At 52.4% G+C, this 20,570-nt stretch overlaps 2 protein-coding genes across 3 annotated transcripts in view; one reads left to right on the forward strand and one right to left on the reverse strand.

The window, feature by feature from the left end:
• Nucleotides 1–4,929, reverse strand: part of MTHFSD (methenyltetrahydrofolate synthetase domain containing) — a 19,624-nt gene extending 14,695 nt beyond the window's left edge. The window contains exons 1-3 of one of the 2 annotated variants that reach the window (XM_007468422.1): nucleotides 4,914–4,929; nucleotides 1,562–1,665; nucleotides 735–848 (exon numbers count right to left, since the gene is read on the reverse strand). In XM_007468422.1, the coding sequence (XP_007468484.1) occupies nucleotides 735–848; nucleotides 1,562–1,665; nucleotides 4,914–4,929 (234 nt within the window). The other variant, XM_007468421.1, reaches the window with a different exon arrangement.
• Nucleotides 4,930–11,825: 6,896 nt separating this feature from the next.
• FOXC2 (forkhead box C2) lies at nucleotides 11,826–13,317 on the forward strand. The gene is given in 3 exon segments (XM_007472221.1): nucleotides 11,826–13,029; nucleotides 13,032–13,067; nucleotides 13,070–13,317. Coding segments are annotated over 3 exon segments (1,488 nt in total).
• The last annotated feature ends 7,253 nt before the right edge of the window (nucleotides 13,318–20,570 follow it).

A 20,570-nucleotide genomic window follows, 5' to 3' on the forward strand; every position in this document is an offset into this window, starting at 1 on the left:
AGGGAAACTGAGTCACCACCCGAGGCCTGGTGGCATACAGCAGAATCCCACAGATCCCGCACTGCCACACGCAGCACTATACTCACTGTAAACGGTGTTTTGTTTCAGCCAAACAACATCATCCGTTACTTTAAATGAGTGATGTTATCTGAATTTTACTGCTTTTATAGTTTTGTTTATATGTAATTTACATGTATACTTTGGTCTTACAGTCACATAAGATCCTGAGCCTTATAATTTATATCAAGTTTTATGTTTATGCTTATTAAATTATAATAAATTGAAGCAACCCTGGGGGAATTTTTCTTCTTGAAAAGGGGCCTATTATATCTACGTTAAGAAACACTGTTCTAATTCATATATTTTGGGGACTCATTTATCAGATCTCTTACTCAAGGGTTATCAAGTTTCAAAGAATTATAGTATTACAAATGTAGCAGATGAAATACATTGTAATCATTCGCTTTTGGAGAGGTACATTAGAACTGGGATGCCTCAAAGTCATGGTTTCAAAGTCTTTTCTCTTTGAATTCAGAGACGTTCAGGACTTCTAGACCGACAGACAACGGAAGAGTTCTGGACTGTCCTGGAAAAAACAACTCCAAGGACACATTCTGCACTGGAGGGAGTCAGAAGCACCATCTTTCCAAATGTGGGACTGTGCACATTTGCCAGCCACCTGGGGAAGGTGGGCCGCTCAGTAGCCAGGGCTCAGGCTCAGGGAACGGGATTACCTGCAGCGCCAGCAGCCGGACGCCTTCCAGCGGTTTATCAGGGTCCACTTTAACTTCCTGCGTTCTGGCAAAAACCTCGAGGTCTTTGATGTTTTGGGAAGCCAGATAAGAGCCCTGGTTAGGCAGACAGACAGAGGTGCACTTATGTTGAGGACGAAGAAGCAGGCATTTTTCTGGGGTGCGTCAGGGTTGACTTTAATGGTTCTGGCCGTTTTGAACGCCTGCAAACGTGGGAAATGCTCAGTGGCCCGAGAAGCACCCTGTTTTTAAATGCAAGTGCACGTTACTAAGAGGCCACCACCCTGGGCCACCCTCAGCCTGATGCTCCAGCATCTCCCCCAGACAGGCGTGGGGGCCAATTCTGAGACCAGGTCTGGGGTCACCCGAGAAATGTCTGAGGAAGCAGCCAGGTAGAAAGGGCTGAGAAGCCAGCCTCGCTGGCTGGGGCTCCCTCTCAGAGCACGTCACTCCTTAGGAGCCAACTGCGTGAAAAGGCACCACAACGATCGAATGCTTCCAGCCAGGAGAAATATTTCACTCTGTACCAAACGGGGAACAGCAGCCTTAGCACCTCCTCATGGCAAGATGCGACCCACCCACCAACCCTGCACAGAAAGGCAAGAGGTGCTCTAGAGTGAAGGTTAAGTAACACGATGAAGGACATCTCAAGGCACAAGAACACCCCGGCCAGCTGGTCCAGATTTCACACCACTCACTGTTCACCGAGCTCAAATCCGCCGTGAAGCAGGAAGGTAACTGTATTACCACTGCTACTCATTTAGGGGTATCCTGCTGTCATTGTGAATGCTCCACGAATGCTTCAGTACCTTGAAGTTGGGAATCCTGTGATGAACAGGCCGGGGAAAATCAGCTAAATTTCGTGCCTCCATGTAGTCCCAAATCTGCTCACGAATGTCGTGTTTGGAAACACCTAGGGCAGTAAAGGGTGTGACTGATAAACCCACAGACAGGAAGCCCACAGCGCAGCAGTCCCAGGGCCCAGCGCCCGCCCGCTCCCGCTGCACCCCCAGCTCTGCCCCGCCAGACAGAACCTAGGGCTTCTGATCCCTTCGTCGAAAAGCTAGGGTCAGTGATAAGTTTTTACACCTCAATATAACTGCTATAGTCCAAACACAGTGTAAACTCAACGTAACCCAAGTGTTTAATTAAGCTATAGTTCTATGGACCCGTAGCGGCGGGAGGACAAACGCAAGCCAAGCCGTGGACCCAAGCGTTCCTAACCCCTCACGCGGAGACAGGAGTTCTGCTCAGTTAAGGCTCTGTGATCTCACTCTCAGTCTATCGGTCTTGAGACAGCTATGATTACTTCACTCCTGCTTAAGTCCTGTTCGCTTCTCTTAGACCTAAGTGATTCGTAACCCAGCTACTATTTTGGATTACCAACTACAACCCCCTTTATTGCGGGAATCTTTATTCTAGACCTCACTTTGGTAATGGATTTTTAGGCAACAAATATTCCTTAATGACGTGATTGGGAAAGTCCTAAGAAAATCCGCATCAACCACGTGCCCCTCCTGGAATGGAGAACTATGAAAAGCAGTTTCCAGTTAAGCAGGAAAAAATAAAATCAGCACATTCATATAAACCATTTTAAAATGGTCACTGAATTTTTGTTTTTCTTAGTCTGAAGGGATATCCCTGCACTAGTACAGAAGTCTGTTTCAAATCACTTTGGTGTGACGGGGCACCTCTCATCACCCAGGCAGGAAAGAGGGGCAGGTTCAACCTCTCAAGTCCTCAGTCTCCCCTGCGGGAGTGGAGGCTGCTCAAAAGTGACACAGGGAGCAGCTCAGAGAGCTGGGAGCCATCACCCTGGGGGGTGGGATGTGGCTGGCAGCTGGCTTCTAGCCATAAACATTTAGGAATTGTGTGGCTTTGAGTCTTGTGAATAAATTACACTGTAAAAGCTTAATTCTTTTGTAAATGGAGCTTTAAAACATACCAAGGCATCTATAACGTAGAGCCTCTCTCCTCACGTCTGCCGAGTACCAGGTCCCTTCCCCCAAGGCAATCAGGGCACCTATTTGTTCTAGCGAATTCTCCCCCAGGCATCTCAGACCTCTCCCTGGAGACACTGCATTCCTGTCCTCATCTTCCTTCCCTAAGAGGGTGTGCTACACATGTAGCTACATATACTGCTTTCAACTCTGCTGCTATTTACTGACTGTCCTGCAGACTGGTCCATATGGTATACAAAAGCACCCTCATCCTTTTCTGCAGTTGCACAGTTTTCCACGATGGGGGCAGGTCAAATTTTACTCAAGACTGATGGGCAACAGGTGGTTTCCAATCTCGTTACTGAGGTATGCCTTTACAGCCCTTGCCCATTTTATAGCGATTTGTTAAACCTCTACATGGAGTTTTAAGGTGTTAAGGGCCAGAGCCAAAGGTTTCCACTGCTTATGCCCACAGGCTAGACATAGATTCCCTTGGAACAGCAACCATACCAGGCCCTTCACAGCCAGAAACCCAGAGCTTCCTGGACTTCCTGCAAACACTGCTGGTGCCTCTTGACCCTAGCTGTGCTTCTGAACCACTGCAGAAATCAAGAATGCAGATTCGAGTGTACTTAGGGAACACGCATCTCCATGGACGCAGGCCAAAAGGCCAAGACTACACTACTGTTGGCCTGGGTAGGGCCATGCAGGCAGTTTCCAGCACTTGGCTTGTTCTTTCCTGCTGGGAGCTCTGCATTTGCTGGTCTCTGCTGGAAAGTCTGTTCTGCTCCCTGTCCCTCAGGCAAACCCTCACTCTTCAGGGCCCAGCTTCGGCACCGCCTCCAGGAAGTCTCCCTTCCATGCTGTTCCAGGGCCCCGAGGATCCCCGGCACAGGGTGTGGAATGAGTTGCAAAGCTCTGCCGGCCACTTCAGCCTCATCTCCTGTCACCCTCACATCGAATTCAAAAAGTGGCCCAACCATGCCGGTCCCTAGCCCCACACGCCTGTGTCCCCCTGTCTTTTTCAGGCCTTTGGACCTCCTCCCCTCCCCTCCCAGGTTCTCCCCTTCCTGTCCCTTCAGGCCTAGCTGAGACGCCACCTCCCCCAGAAAGCATTCTGAGTGCTCGGTCACAGACAGACGTCCCTCCTTTAGGACCCTCCCCCCTTGAGGAACCCAGAGCACACTCACTGCTTGTTTTCTCAAACAGAAACCATTACATCGACACAACTATTCAAAGGCTACTACATTTATCACTTTCACTAACAACCCAGACGTCCAATAATATCCCCAACACTGTGCACAGTGCTGTGGGGGACACAAGAGATGTAGGCATTGGGGACCTTGCTCCACAGTCAATAAATCACAAACATCCGAGTGACTCCCATTTAGAAAGCAATGGGCTAATTGCAAGGGGAGGGAGAGAATAAAAGGGCAGGTTCTTGCCCTTGGGAAGTTAGCAAAACATGGGAAATCATTAGAATACTAAAAGGCGACATATATTAATGTGAGAAATGCATGAACCCTGTTCCGTAACTGCCCAACAGGTCAGCCTGGGTCTCGTTCCTTCTCTCTCTAGCCCTGAGGTCACTCCTGGCATCTCCAAAGGTCTTTGTCACCATCCCACTGAACTATCAGCACCTGTTTACTGTGCTGTTTCCATGCTACCCAGACAGTAAGGCAGGAGGGGATTTATTCACGGTTGTCGAACCGGGCTTTAACAGACCCTGGGGCGCCAACAGCCTTAGTAACACCTTTGCCAGGCAATTCTGCAGTCAATAACCAAAGCTCAGGGGCTCTGAGGCGAGCCTCCCCAAGGCCTAGGGAAGGGCCTGGGCCAGCCTAGGCCTCGGAAACCATCCGTTAAGAGGTCTGTGATGAAGCACCCCTGCGTTTAGGTTAAACTGGCTTCCAGTCGTGCCCATGCCAGCAGCTGTGAGCCTCCGTTTCTCCTGCTGTAGAGGACGTGATACGGAAGACACACCCCACGGGGACGCACGGACAGTACCACGTACCCAGAAGGTGGCCTCCCTTCCTCTTCCCACCTGCTCCACTGACAGCGTCGGGTATCCGGGTCCCAGTCCGCCGCAGGTTCGACCCCGCACCCGGCTCCGACCCCTCTGAGACCCCGCCCGCCCCCCCCACGTCCCGTCTGCCCAATCCCCGGGGACCCCTCCGCCTCCCCGCCCGTCTCTCAGGTGGTCCCTCCGGCGGTTCCTCACCCGCCCTCGGCTCCATTGCGACGCCGTCACTGCGCGACACCTCACCCAGCGGAGTCCGGCACGAAGTGACGACACCTACGCGCGCCCTCCAGGCGCCTGCGCACTGGCCTGGGGTGGGGGCGGGGGCGGGGGCGGGGGCGTAGCCGCGGAGGCCTGGTGGGAACGTTCCGCGGCGCGCATGCGCATGCGGCTCCGCGGGCCTTGCGAAGGGAGGTGGGCGTGGGGCCTGAGGGTTTGTTCTCTGAGCAGGCCAAGCATAGAGTCCCTGCTCCGACGCGCGTTTGCCGGGCGCTGGGGAGCTACCGAGTGAACAACCCCTGGCCTGTCGGAGCCCACTGCCAATTCAAACACAGCTACCTCCTCTTCTATTCCCCAGAGGCCCCCTACTCCGGGAAGCCGGCCTGGATTGCTCCTCCATGCCGCGATCCCTCTCCTGTGAGACCCTACAAACGTTAAATGCCACAGTTTATTTTCTGTTTCCTGACTTCCCCCTGCATCATCTACACACACACACACACACACACACACACACACACACCCCTCCTAAAGTGCTAAACAAATAAATAAATCTAATAACAAATGCTGGCTCCCGAGAAGCTAGAAGATTCCCTTCCCCCTGGGGAGTCGCTCTGCTTCATTCGGTCCTTTACAGGCCCCCTAGGGCCTCCCTTGCTTATCGTCACCTTGAGACCCGGTGGTCACTTTGAGGCAGGATGGTGATTCCAAGTCTGGTGTATTCCCTGGGGCTCAGAACACACATCCCACAGTCTGCAAATTCGGTGAAAAACATATAGCCTCCTCACCTCTTTCTCTCCCTGCCCTGTCCAAAAATCAAAGCCCTGCCTGCACCTCCCAGAGAGCAGTCGCTTCTTGCAGGCTCTGATAATGAATCCTTTTACCCTACCGGGTTAATTACAGGCTTGCAAGTTGGTGGTATAAGAAGCTAAAATTTCATAGACATTGAGTCATGTGTTCAGAAGTCATGCCTTCGTGCATACGCTATTGACTGTGTATATATAGTTATGAAATTACATAAATGTATGTTTCCATATAGACTATTCTTATTTATATAGAAGTTTGTATTTTAACCTTTTAAGTTGACTCTAATTTCCAAGACGCTAACCCTAATCTTAAAGAGGCAGCAAATTAATGGGCTAAGAGATCCTGATTCTCTCACTTGTAGCTGAAAATTTGTGGTTACTTAAGATCTCTAAACCTAAGGTTCCTCCCCTGTAAAATGGTGATACTAACAGTACCTACCCCAAAAGAGGATTAAATGAGATGTCACAGGCAGAACATCTTGGCACACAGTATGCACGCGTTATATGTTCCCTTATATATTAGGGAGGAAAGTCTTGGAAAAGTCATACATTCGTTCAATAAACACTTCTTGTCCACTATTATGCCGCAAGGTACCCTGCAAGGCACTGGGGCTGCAGAGAGAAACAAGACAGAGTCACCAGCTGCCTGGAGAGGTAGGACATGTGTGGCAGACATGAGACTGCTAAACAAAAGTCAGCTCACCCATCTGCCTGGGCACAGGGAAGACTGAACTTCCTGCCCCTGAGGTGTGTTGGGGCCACACGATCTGTTCAGGCCAATGAGTTGTGAATGGAAGTGCCATGTGTCACTTGGACACTTAATTCCCAGGGCAGAATCTGCCTCTCCTGCCCCTGCCAAGGTGACAGGGGAGGCAGCCTTTGAAAACCCAGGCCCCTGAGTGACACCCAGCTGGGGTTGGCTCAAGATGAAGTCAGTGAGACTTGGGTTGTTTGTTACTGCAGCATACACCAGCCTCAACTGACTGATACACTGTGTAAGCCAACCAGTTGCATAGCAACATGCATAAGGGCAACTGTACAGAACTGGCATGAAACAGGCAGCAGAAAGAGGTATGCAATTGACTCTCTTTAAGAAGAAACATATGTATATCTTTAACATTCTGTTTCGGAAACATCTACAGTACCCTGTTGGATTTCTTGCAATTTTGATGGTATTAATTGTGGTGGTGCTTGAATTATACAGATTGATAAGCTCCTTAGGCAATCAGCTTTTGGTTGTTTTTTAAAAAAACAACCACAAGTTAATGTGATAAACTCCATGGCTGTTCAAGATTGTTTTCCAGAAACTTCCAGAACACAAGGAGAGGGGACATTGGGGGCCAAAGTAGGCCCCCACATTAGTGTTTGCCGTACAGAAACCCTAATTTCCTTCCATGGAAAGATCTTTGCTCTGTGTCACATCCCTTTTTAAATTTCCAGAGTAACAAAGGTGGTTTTCTCCCAATCTTTTTTTTTAATTTTGAAAAATTTCAAACTTAGAGAGAAATTGCAAGACCAATAAACAATGAATACCCACATACCATGGGTTCAGCAACTGTCCCCAGTTTAGTACATTGTAGATAACTTTCTATTTCCTTCTCCTGTCTGTCCACACCCTCCCCCTTGGTTGAATCTTTTAAAAGTTGCAGAGATGATGAATATCAGCTCTAAATATTTTGACATGCATCTTTTGAAAACAACACATGTTCTGACTTGACCACATATAATTATCACACTCAAGAATTTTAACCTTGATAAAAGGTTATTACCTAATACACACGTGATATTCAAACTTCCCCAGGTATTCTCCTCTATTAGTGTTTCTAAAAATTTTCCTCCACCTAGGATTAAGTATCGCATTCAGTTGTTCAGTTTCTTTAATCTTTTAACTAAGAACAGTCCTTACCCCTGTTATTTTGTTGTTTATGGTGCTACCATTTGTGAACGGTGGTTTGGACAGTTTTCATCAGGGACACACTTTTTGTCCCGGAAAAAAATTCTAGGAGCTGGATGGCAATGGATTTCTAAGAAGCAGCATTGGCTCTGATGAACTCAAGGGTTCATCAGATCCCAAGCAGCTTTTGGAAGACTGAGACTGCTCTCATTCCTGGTCCCTTTCCCTAAAACCTCATGAGCCCAGGAGAGAAATGTATTGAAAATAGTGAGGAGAGACACAAAAATCCTTTCACTTGTCTAACCTGTTGTTCCTCAAAAGCAGAAGCGGCTGCAGAGGTGTTGTTAAGTCTCCCTTAACTTTGGTTAAAGTTAAGGGTTGTTAAAGCCAATGTCAGGCACACACACGCAGCCCACACATTTTTGATGAGTTCCCTGAAACTCACGCCACACATCGGGCAGAAAGACAGCTGTCCTGGGAAGACACGAGGAGGGCAATTTGTTAACAACTCTGGCAAGAAAATAGCCAGACTTGTAGACACCTAAGAGGCGCAGGTTTTATTTGCTTAAAACCTCAGCGAGTCTCCCTAGAGGGGATTTCTTGCTCCCCAAGCAGTTTCAAAGACACTTCTGTTTTCCAGCACATCATGTTCTTGACACATCGCAAAGCTATGGAAAATGTTTTGTTTTTTCTTGATCGACGCGCCGCGCACAGTTTATTTACCTTTCTCTCTCAGAGATTTTGAACTTTATTCCTTCCATGCAATGCTAAGGTGCATCCATAAGGTGTCAGCACCTCCATTGTAACCAGAATGGTTGAGTTTCCCCCCAACCCCGCCCCACTATTTCAAGAGTAGTTCCCTGATGAGCCTCGAGGTGGCGCCAACACCACAGGTCCGCCCGAGCCGCCTCCAGGTGCAGGAGCCCGCGGCGCCCAGGCAAGGACTCTGTGCGGTGGGGCGCGGGGCCGGGGATGGGGGAGTGACTTGACTATCTTCTGCCTTTATCGTCGCTTATTATTCTACTAATGCACAGGGCTCTCTGGGGCCCGATTTGGCTTTCGGCTCACTGACAGCAAGGTCAAGAAAGGAAGAAATCAGCAGCCCCCAATCCAAAATACCTTGGCAGGAAAAAGAAAAGATCGGAAACATGGTTTTTGCAAAGTCCAGGTGTGTGGAAGGTGTTGTTTTAATAACCTGAACAAACATCTCTCCCGGAGTCCTACCGAGCGGAGAAGAAACTTAATTCCAGGGGCAAAGGAAAATGTCTCTCTCACCTTTTCTGTCTTGATTATAAGGATTTTTTCCCCTCCCATCCCGCTTTTTTTGGGCGGGGGGGGGGGGGGAATAATTTAGGCCATTTGGCCTAGTTCTTTTCGGATGTCATTGGTTTAAACCTGGACACCCTTGTAAATATAACCTCAGGCAGAAACTGCCATTTTGGGATTTATTTTCCGTGGTCTTTAGCTATTTTGGTTTTTGCCCTGTGCTGTGATAAGGCTTTTTTTCTTAAAGCACCTCGTAAAAGCAGAGTAAATAATATTCCTCCAGGAAGCCTACAGACTGAGGAGTGTTTCTTGATCAATAGTTTGCATTTCCAGTAAAATTGTGAGAACTCGGGCTGCCGGTCACGTACTCCAGGAGAAAGACACTTTCTGCTAGAGGTTTTTTTGGGTTTTTTGTGTTTTTTTAATGGATGTGAAAATACTAGAGGTATGAAAAAATAATAAAGTTGTAGTGGGAGTTGGAGGGTTGCGGAGAACGCTCAAACCATTCACCTGTGAGCTGAGGACTGGGCAGTTGATTTTACTTCGTTGCCCCCCAAAAAATCAAGTTAGAGAAAGAACCCAGAGCACCCATAAAAAAATATAGCGAATGTTTCAGAAGCAGAGTATTCGAGGTAATAGGAAACTATTTTGTACTTTCCCTTTGATTTTGAATTTATCAGGAGATAATACCATTCAAAGATAATGCATATAAATGTTTTTCTTTTGTTCTGTTATTGAAAATGAATGAAATATCCCCAATGCGTTCTACTCACCTCCCCCAAAGCTAAGACTGACCGTAGATTCTCTCAAACCCTTTTCCTGGGAATCTAATAAACAACTGATGGGAGAGTGAGGAGGGGAAAAGGAATCCCGAAATCCAAAAGACTTTTATCCGAAGTCTTCCAGCCAGACCGACAACTTCCAGAAGATTTCTGACCAGCATTTAGCCCGTCTTAGAGATGTCCGGCCCCTTCGGGGAAGCGAGCGGAGGGGGACCTGGTTATTCGAGGTGTTGAAGAAATAAATACTCAGTCCACAAATAAACAAACTTTCCGGGACTCCTAGAGAGAAGGAGAAAGCTTTGAAGGGCGAGGATCTCCGAGTCGCTCCAGGTCGATATCCCGAATAATACCGTCTCCGGAGGTGTCTTTAACCATTCGCAATCGCTTACCCCATCCTCTCGCGGAGCCCCAGTGCCCACGTCACCTTATCACACAGCAGCCAAACAGAAAAGACTGAAATACAGAAAGTTAACTTGGAGAATCCCAAGGGGCTTCTCCAGGAACTGGAAGCAAGGGCTGCGCCCAGGGTTGCGGGTTCCAGCCGGCGAGGCGCCGGTCGGGAACCCGCTCTACGGACGCGCGACCAGCGCGAAACCCCAGCGGAGCGCAGAGCGCGGAGTGCCCGGCTCAGAGTGCAGGGCGCGGGGTGCGGCTCGGGTTTCTCCTCGCGCGCATAGGAACCCGGCTTTCCCGGGGCCGGGTGGCTGGTGCATTGTTCCCATCTTCGGGGAGCGCGGGAGTCAGCCTGTCAAAGGGCATTTATCTCTGGGAAAAGGGAGACACGCTGCGAGGCTGGAGTTGGTGGGCTGCAAGCGTCTACGCGGGAGGGGAAAGGGGGAAATGAACAGAATTATTTCACTCTCTTCCCCAAACCCCACAAAACGGCTCCCGATGTCGTGGATGCTTTACTGAATCCACGGCGAATTTAGAGGATTATATTGTCAAGATGTCGCTACTTTCCCCACATCGCCTTTCCCCTATAGACGCCTCGGCCTGCCTCCTCAGGTTGGGGTGAGGGGCACTCGGTTTCTATAATTTGCCTCTAAAACCTTTATAGGTTATTCTTGACTGCCCTGAACCTGGAAACTTCCCGTTGATTATTAATAATTTGCTTAAATAATGACCACATACAGTGGAGGCTCCTCCATTCCAGTCCAGCACGTTTACTTGGAAGCCATTACACCTGGACCCCGATAATTAGGAAATCTAATTATTTGCCTCATCACTCATTAATAAGAAAAATAGTCCCAGGTTCTTTGCTACTTACAAGGTCTTTGGGGAGATCCTGGACTACAATTAATCAATTCGATTTTATATCTCAAACTGACTTTTATCTGCGAAGGAGCGTCGGGGTTTTTTTTTTTTTCTTTTTGCTTTTGCTCTGGGCACGTGGGCCCATTAACCAAAATGTGATAATAAAGTAAATTTTAATAAGATATAACTTTCAAATAAATCTTTTCAAGTTAAGACTGAGCTGCAGAAGTCTGGTTTTGCGCGGCTGGGTCTTAGAGCCGACGGATTCCGGCGCTCCTCGTCCTGATTGGTGCTAAGTCCCCAGAGCGGCCGGGTTATTGGTCCAAAGTTCCCGGAGGGGGCGTGGCTGGAGGAAAGTAAAAACTCGCTTTCAGCAAGAAGACTTTTGAAACTTTTCCCATTCCCTAAAAGGAGCTTCGCCTCTTTTTCCGGGCTCGGCAGGGTAGCACTCTGGACCCCGGCTCTCCGACCCTCAGGGCTGCCGATTTGCTGGGGGGGCTTGGGGAGCCGCCTTCCCCTTCCTGACGCGGACCGAGGGGCCAGCCTCGGTCCACCGCGCGCGCGGCGTCTCCGCTCCGTCCCCGGCCGCCCGCCCGGGCTGCCACCCGCCGAGTCCCGAGAGCGAGCGGGCGAGCGAGCGGGGGCCGGCGCTGCGTTCGCCCGGGCGCGCCCTCCAGGATGCTGCTCCGCCCGGTCCGCTGAAAGAGAGCGCCCCTTCCCGGCCCAAAGGCGGGCGCCCCTTCCCGGCGCCTCCCCCAGCTCACCCCTGAGGCTTCTAGGCGCCCGGGGCTGCTCCCGCCGGCTCCCTTCCTCCCTCTCTCGCTCGCGCTCGCTCTCGTAGGGCCTTCCTCGCGGTCCGTGCGCGCAGGCGGTGGCTAGCCGTCTCGGACGCAGCATGCAGGCGCGCTACTCTGTGTCCGACCCCAACGCCCTGGGAGTGGTGCCCTACTTGAGCGAGCAGAATTACTACCGGGCGGCGGGCAGCTACGGAGGCATGGCCAGCCCCATGGGTGTCTACTCGGGGCACCCGGAGCAGTACGGCGCGGGCATGGGCCGCTCCTACGCGCCCTACCACCACCACCACCAGCCCGCGGCGCCCAAGGACCTCGTGAAGCCGCCCTACAGCTACATCGCGCTCATCACCATGGCCATCCAGAACGCGCCGGACAAGAAGATCACCCTGAACGGCATCTACCAGTTCATCATGGACCGCTTCCCCTTCTACCGGGAGAACAAGCAGGGCTGGCAGAACAGCATCCGCCACAACCTCTCGCTCAACGAGTGCTTCGTCAAGGTGCCGCGCGACGACAAGAAGCCAGGCAAGGGCAGCTACTGGACGCTGGACCCGGACTCCTACAACATGTTCGAGAACGGCAGCTTCCTGCGGCGCCGGCGGCGCTTCAAGAAAAAGGACGTGCCCAAGGAGCAGGAGGAGCGCGCGCGCCTCAAGCAGCCGCCGCCGGCGCCGTCCACGGGCGCCCCGGCCGCGCCCCCACTAGCGGCCGCCCCCAAGGAGGCCGAGAAGACGGTGGTGGTCAAGAGCGAGGCGGCGTCGCCGGCGCTGCCGGTCATCACCAAGGTGGAGACGCTGAGCCCCGAGAGTGCGCTGCAGGGCAGCCCGCGCAGCGCGGCCTCTACGCCCGCCGGCTCCCCCGACGGCTCGCTGCCGGAGCACCACGCAGGCGCGCCCAACGGGCTGCCCGGCTTCAGCGTGGAGAATATCATGACGCTGCGAACGTCGCCGCCGGGCGGCGAGCTGAGCCCCGCGGCCGGGCGCGCGGGCCTGGTGGTGCCGCCGCTGGCCCTGCCCTACGCCGCCGCGCCGCCCGCTGCCTACGGCCAGCCGCGCGCGCAGGGCCTGGAGGCTGCGGGCGCCGGGGGCTACCAGTGCAGCATGCGCGCCATGAGCCTGTACACCGGGGCCGAGCGGCCGGCGCACATGTGCGTCCCGCCCGCGCTGGACGAGGCCCTCTCGGACCACCCGAGCGGCCCCACATCGCCCCTGAGCGCCCTCAACCTCGCCGCCGGCCAGGAGGGCGCGCTCGCCGCCGCCGGCCATCACCACCAGCATCACGGCCACCACCACCCGCAGGCGCCGCCGCCCCGCCGGCTCCCCAGCCCCAGCCGGCGCCGCGGCCTAGGCGGCGTCCTGGTATCTGAACCACAGCGGGGACCTGAACCACCTCTCCGGCCACACGTTCGCAGCCCAGCAGCAGACTTTCCCTAACGTCAGGGAGATGTTCAACTCCCACCGGCTGGGGATTGAGAACTCGACCCTCGGGGAACCCCAGGTGAGCAGCAACGCGAGCTGTCAGCTGCCCTACAGATCTACGCCTTCTCTCTACCGCCACGCAGCTCCATATTCCTATGACTGCACGAAATACTGACCTGCCCCGGCCCTCCTCTGCCCTGGCCCGCTCTGGCTTCGCCTCCCAGACGCGACCCTCTCAAACAGTTCAGGCTGCGGAGACGCATAAAGAACCCAAACTTGCCCACCGCTTTTTCCGCAGACCCGGGAGCACAGAGCGCGCGCGCCAGCCTCAGCCCTCTGCGAAGCTGCAGGTAACTTTAATTCGCCGCCCCGTTTCTGAGATCCCAAGAGGCCCCAGTACAGGGACGGACGCGGCCCGACGAAATGAATAATGATTTTAAAATCCCCCACCCCTTCCAGGATGGCTGTGCTCACTGCTCCACTCGGGGTTTCAAAAATTATAACTTATGGACCAAATCCCATAGCGATCCAGTAATGACTCTCTGTAGAGACCCCCATAGGTCTATGGGGGTCTCTATAGATTATGTATGTGCTGTGTGTAATTTTAAATTTCTCTAACCGTGCTGTACAAATGTGTGAATTTGTAATCAGGCTATTTTTTTGTTGTTTTTCAGAGCCGTTAATATAATATTTAAAGTTGAGTTCACTGGATCATTTCCCATCTTGCCCGACCATTTCTAACTGCCAAAGTGAAAATTCAAGAAACCCATGCGGGGTTTCCCCCCTGTACAATTATGAGATATCATTCTTTTCCCAGCTGTAGGTCTTTTACAAAACAAGAAAATAATTTATTTTTTGTTGTTGTTGGCAGATAAAGAAGTCAAGTATCTGATACTTTTTATTTACAAAGTGTGATGGTGTTGTATAGTAGATTCCTCCCCCAGCATTCCTAAAAGAAAAAAAAAAAAAAACACTAAAAACTTAACTTGACCTGTGTTTGTCTTATGTGGTCTTAATTGTTGTACTTGCCTTAAAATAAACCCATGTTGTTTTTCTCCCCAAAGTCCGGACAGTGTGTTTGTATTCTCGAATTTTTAAAAACCAGGTGTGTTCACAAATCCACCTGTTTTGATTACTTTTATTACACAGGTGGGTAAATGTGTAGACATCTACAGATGATCACAGAAGACTGGGGGAACTCCCCTGTTGTCCTGCCAGTGTCACAAAAGGCTTTCGATTAATTCAGAATCCCACCCTGACTGAGGCAATCAAGAAACAGTCCTGCTTGGACGTTGCTGCCTGAAGGGCTGTGAGCCGTAATGACATTTGCTGTAATGCATTTTGTTAAACGCAGAAAAACATGCCAATAGTCAAAACAAACAGCGCCATTCCATCCCAGTGTCCAGCCATCCCCACTTCAGGAGGTGAGGGAGAGGAGGATAAACATTTTCCATTAGCTGACAACAAACCAGGGGGAGTCCTGCTTTTCCTCAGTTTCCTAAAATACGGACTTCCTTCCCCACTTTAATAGTTCTCCAGAAAAGAATTTGAACCCGGACGGCGAAGATCCAAAGGGGATTGATTCTGTACCATTTAATGACCATCCCTGGCGGTGACCAGATCAGAGGTGAATCTTTGACCTCTTCACCTCTGGATTTGATTTCTAAATCGTTACCCTACTGCAGTGAAAAATTTTAAAGCCTCGTCGCACTTCAAAAATAATTTACAATGCTTTTAGAGTTTTAAGTGTGTCAACTGTTCCAGGACTTTAAATAATAGATTATTTTTCTTTTCAATCCTGATAACTTGTCCTTAAAATTTTAAATAACCATGCAGCCTTTGTGAGGTGCGGCTGCGCGGGGGAGGGGGGATGGCTTTACTATCTGTTTCACTGGCCAAAACACGCAACTCCCCCCTTGGTCTCTGTGTGTGACTTTGGGGTCCAGAGCTCCAAGTTGGGAATTAGTTTCCCAGCCCAGCAGGTGAGAAGGCACTCTGTACCTTGCCTAGAGTGCAGCTCCTGTGAACTTAACACTTCAGGAGATGGTGATTTTCCAGAAGGTGATCTTGCTGGATGCAGCAACCTTGAATGTAACCTGGGCGTTATGGTTGTTTTTAACACGGCATTTTGTCTCTATGTTATGCTGAAATCGAATTGGGGGAAGTTTGAGCGTAATAATTTACCCCGTATGTGCAACACAGATTCTTTCAATCTGTGGCCCCAGAGGTGGCACCTGGCTAAGACTTAAAGATTGCATTTTATTCCTTTTCTTGACCACAGGAGTGGTGAGCCCCCGGGTCCTTGGTGCTCAGTTGAGTGGGATGGACCAGAGAGAGGGAGGGAGAGACCCCTGAGACCGTTCTCTGAGCTGCAGAATGGGGCTGCAGATCGCTCACTGCGGACTCGGGCACTGGGGTTTCACTTTGCTCCCCTCGAGGAGAGTGTTCTAGCTGGCTTTCTGCTTCCCCAGATATTTCAGAGTCCTCCCTGAAAGCCTGCCCTCACCTTAAGATTTAGAACTCAGAGGAGGTCTCAGAGACACATGGAAAACAGTGGAGAGAGAAATGGAACCACGGGGTCAGAGATCTGATCTGCCCTTGACACCGCGCTGGGGTCTCCTACCTTTGGGAAAGCCTCTTAAAGAAGTCCCCGCTGTGCGTGGGCCGCTCACCTGAGCGGGTAGCTCACGGAGGCCACGGCGAGGGGCCCTTCCATTCCCCTGGGAACGTGGCCACCTGGGGACTGTCGGAGGAGTTATCCAGGCCTGTGGAGGCGGCATAATGGAGGCGAGTCAGGCCCTGGGCCGAGGAGGCCGGGAGTGCGGGAAGCGCCTGGAGGCCGGCCGCGTGCGGGGAGGGGGAGGCCCTGCGCTCGGAGCCAGGCTCAGCCCCGGCCTGCAGCAGCCCGAGCGGCTTCGGGGCTCTGTGGCCTGGGGCGTCCGTTGCTCCGCGGAGTGGGAAAAAACCGGACGCCGGGACGGAGCGCGGAGCCCAGGCGCCGCCGGCTGCTGGTCTTCGCGCCACCCTACGCGTCTGCCCCCGTCGCGCAGAGCCTGCGCGGGGCGTCCCGGCTCCACGTCTCCATCCGCTCGCCGTCCCTTCCTCCGCCGCTCTCCTCGGGAGGCCCAGGGCCTTTCAGGAAAAGGGGAAAGGAGGTCGGGGCTGGAAGGGCCGGATTGCAGGTCTGCCGGGACTCCTTGCTAAGGCGGCTCTGTGGTCCACCGAACGCAGTTTGCGTGAAGCTGCGTCTGATAACCACGTTTCTTCCTGACCCAGTAAGATACAGCCGGGCAGGTCTCAAAGATACAGCAAATAAAATGGAAGTGACCCGAACACCACAACAGAGACCGTTTCCCACAGAGATAACCCTGCGTCCCCGACTGGCCTTGGCTGGGTGGATTGTATCTCTAACCAGGGTCCAGTTTTGACAGATAAAGGCCGCCAGAGAGACCCAGTGGCCTTTGAGCATCCTGCTCGTTGTTCTTAGCCCTGGAGAGGCCGCAACTGGAGTAGCCATGCTTCTTGTAAGACTCAGAGAGACACCCAGGCTCACTGCTTTCAGGGAGAGAGGCTGAAAGTTGGGCTTCTCCCACGGCCAGTCTTGGGTCCGTGGCCCGGCGGCCCTCACTGCTCTGGTTCAAGTGGCTTGTCCCCGAGGACGCCAAAATCGGTAGCGACACGCATCCTCGAGTTGCTGGAGCAGTGGGCTAGGGGTTAGAGGAGCACATCTCGCTGTGTGAACAAACTCCTTCCCTCCCTCGCCTTGGCCTTCTCATCTAAAATGAGCAGGTGAGTGCAAGGGCATTTCGGAGCAGCGGGCATATTTTTTCCTGCATCCCCGTCTCCTGCGATGGGCCCTCGCTTATCCCCACTCCGCTTCTCTGCTCGCAAGAAGTGAATATCAGAAGTTAGTGGGAGATGAGCGTTTGGCTCATAAATCTTCCCAGGTCCATCTCCTGCCCTTTACCCCAAGACTGCCTGGGGTGGGGGGTGGGGTGGGATCACCTCTGGGCCTGGGAGAGGCTTGTGAGCTTCACTCAAAGCACAGAGCAGAGCTCCCAGGTCCCCGGGTGGCCGAGTACTTGCCTCCTCCATCCTCAGCCCCAGCCCAAATCCAGAAATCTGGACGGGGGTGTTGGGCCAGGTTGGCCAATGGAAATTTATTGATAACCATAAGCCTGGGGTTGAGTGGAGAGACTGACACCGAGAAGAGACTCCCGTGACGAATAAGCAGAATGCACTGGGGTCTGGGAGCCCGTGCCGGGCGTCTCAGGGGATGTGTGCCTGCGTCCTCGGGACCACGTGCTCTCGTGCCGGTCGGTCAGGGCGTGGTGGGAGTGGATAAGTAGAGAGTAGAGACGTCTTTGGGTGCAGCCAGGCCAGGGGTGGCTGGGGAGGGGGGGACAGACTCCAGGTCAGCGGGACCCCCTGGTCAGAGACACCCCCGAGTGCCTGCTGGCACCACATACTTGAAATGCTTTCGCAAACTTTGAGCAGCATTGCCTGCCTGCCTGCCTCTTTCTTGCCTGGCCTCAGCTCACCAAGGCATTTGAAATGTTTGCTTTTTGACATAGGCATGTAGGGAAGGGGGTGGAAAGTTTCAGGGAGTTGGGAAGGCTGGGCAGCCGCTGCTGCACCTGGGAAGACGCCACCGCCTCCACTTACGCAAACCTTTCCCTCTCTGGCTTTTGCAACATTTCTGTTCCGCAGCAGAAGCAGACAGACATAGCTTGGGTAGAGTTTGACTCTTGAAGGTGCCTCTCTGGCGCTGCGTTTTTTCCTGGGTCAGGTCCGTGGGGACTTTATGCTGGGGCTGTGAGTGTGTGAAGGCTGGAACGGGGGAAGGGGGTGGGTTGACAGCTTGATGGACTTGCTGGCATTGATGGTCCCTTTAAGGGAATGGAGTTGGGGAGCACGGGGAGGGCTTTGTGCTCACTCCATACGCCCACCCAGGCTGGGAGGTCATGGAGGCCAGGGAGGCCGCTCTGACCTCACGGAGGCTCGGTGGCCCTTGATCCTGGACCTTACCTTTCCAGCAGCCCCTCTGGGCGCTCTCTCTGCCCTCATGTTATTTTTCCAGATGGCTTCCCCAATGGAGATTTTCTCTCTAAGCCAAATCCACATGCACCAACTCAGGCCCTACCGCACACAGGCCAACTGAGGGTTCCCGTGACCTGGGGCATGCTACCTCAAGCTCTCTGAGCCCATTTCTCAACTGAAAAAGTAATAGGATCATCAAATAGGGTTATCGTGAGGATTAATGAACCCAACACCCGTGGGGAAAGTGCTTCGATAACATCCAGTCCATAGTAAGGGCTGTTAGCTATTAGGATTTACCTGGATAACAGAAGAGAAAGGATTCTTTGGTCTCAATTAACTGCATATATCAGGCTAAATGCTGATATGCTTGGGCAGGGTGGTGCCCGGGCCCTAACTGCCCCTTTTCCCTGGGCTTCAATCAGCATCAGCGACTGGCCAACCATTACCTTTATGGCTCACTTCCCCTGAGAGAAGCAGAAGACACTGCTCTCGGATCCTTTCAAAGTGGAAGAAGAGGGTAGGGAAGGAGAGGGTGTCCTGGGTTTTGGCAGGATGTGAGGACTCTGGGTCTCCTACTTACAATGCCCCAAATCTCCCAGCTCTGGGGGTGGGGCACTCATCCCTCCTCTCCAGAGGGCCCCCTTGCCCTTTGATTACTCCAGACACACATTACTCAGCTTCTGTGCTCACCTGAGGGTGTCGGACCTCAGAGAATCCCCCTCTGGAGGAAACCGTGTGGGTTCCAATCCCTGTTCTGTTTACTACCTCCGTTGTTTTCCGGTGTCCCGTGCCCGGCCTCAGTTTCACCATCTGTAAAATGGGTGAATCCATCCTCCCATCTTCCATAGATGCTGCCAGGGTTCTCAAGAACCACACACGGTAGCTATTATAATGTGATTGTTTCCCTGTGTTTGGAACACTTCCTCCTAGGAGTCCTGAGGTGAGTTAGCTTCCTGGCCTCAGTTGTCTGGTCTGCAGAATGGGAATGATAAATGCTTCTGTTTCTTAGGGTTACTGTGAGGATGGAGTAACAATACAAGGAAAGCACTTAGAACAGTGCCAGCACACAGTAGTGTTCAAGACATAGTTACTTATTCGTATTACCCTTATTATCATCATCCTCGCCCACATTTTTAGGTTGTCATTAAGGTGACCTTGCATCCTTCCACTCTCACTCTTCTCAAACATATGGTAGAATCATTCGTTCATTCAACTGAATGAATCATTCATTCATTCAAATATATATACAATTCGTTAACTATCTTCGCACTTAGAAAAGTGAGGCAGATATTTGGGAATATGGCGCAGATCATCGTTAACTTGAATGTCTGCTCTTTATTTACCGGTGAAGCAGAAGAAAGGTAGATGGGAGCGGGGCCCGGGAGGAACTCCTGTCTCTCCTCCGAAGACTTTTATTGTGAGGCCTCTTTGGTCCAGGATAGTGCCTAGCCTGCCCAAGGAGCAGGCTTTCTGCCAGGGAGCTGGGAATGGTACTTTCTGCCCTCATCCCACACTGAACCCAATTTGTGCTTGGGACCCAGAGCTGGAACTGCCACGGTCCTTCCGGAAGCATGATTTCAGGGCTTTCCTGCAATCTGCAAGATGCGCTCCCACTGACTTCAGAGACGAACGTGCTTTTCTGGGGTTTGAAGACCTATGAACCTGCAGGGAACTTTCGGCGTCTTCATCTGGCTCTCTGAGTCACCCAGTCTGCCCGGCTGTCTCCTAGGCTCAGCTGGTCCCCCCACCGAGCCTCCGATAGGTCCTCACCCGACAGAGCTTCCGCACGAGGGCGCATCCACACTCGGACACTCGGTGCTTGTTCCCTGCGCTCCCCGGAAATAAGCCCCAGCGCGGGGTTCCTTCCTGCAGCGTCCCCTCCTAAGCTCAAGTTACACACTTCACCTGGGAGCTCAGGATTCTTTCCCCACCGCCGGAGCCGGGTTAGGGCGCCCTGCCGGAGTTCTGCGGCTGAAACCTCTCAGAGAGGTTGCTAACTGCTGCAAGCACGTGGGGCTCGCCTCTCCAGACCGCGACTAGAACTGGGGTTGTTTTTTCTTTACTATCAGTGCCCTGCCCACCAGCTGCGCGTGTCTCCGCCTGCGTCCCGCCCATGCCCAAATTGGGCGGTGTTTATTATTGTACGAATTCAAGCTCCGATTTGCCTTAGAGTTTAGAAGGAGCGCTGCGGTGGCGCGCCTTTCCGGAAAGGCAAGGATGTACGTGCTGGACTTTGGGTGCCTGGGGAACTCCAGGAAGGGCTCCGGGAGCGGAGGTGGGGGCTCCGCGCAGTAACACCGGTTTGTCTCTTGCTCTGGGTCTGTTAGAGTCGGCACCGAGGCTGGATCCAAACTTGAGCTTGCGGGGGGGGGGGGGGGCCCGCTGTGG

This window comes from Lipotes vexillifer, unplaced genomic scaffold (assembly GCF_000442215.2).
Source record: "Lipotes vexillifer unplaced genomic scaffold, Lipotes_vexillifer_v1.1 scaffold23, whole genome shotgun sequence".
NCBI classification, from domain to species: domain Eukaryota; kingdom Metazoa; phylum Chordata; class Mammalia; order Artiodactyla; family Lipotidae; genus Lipotes; species Lipotes vexillifer.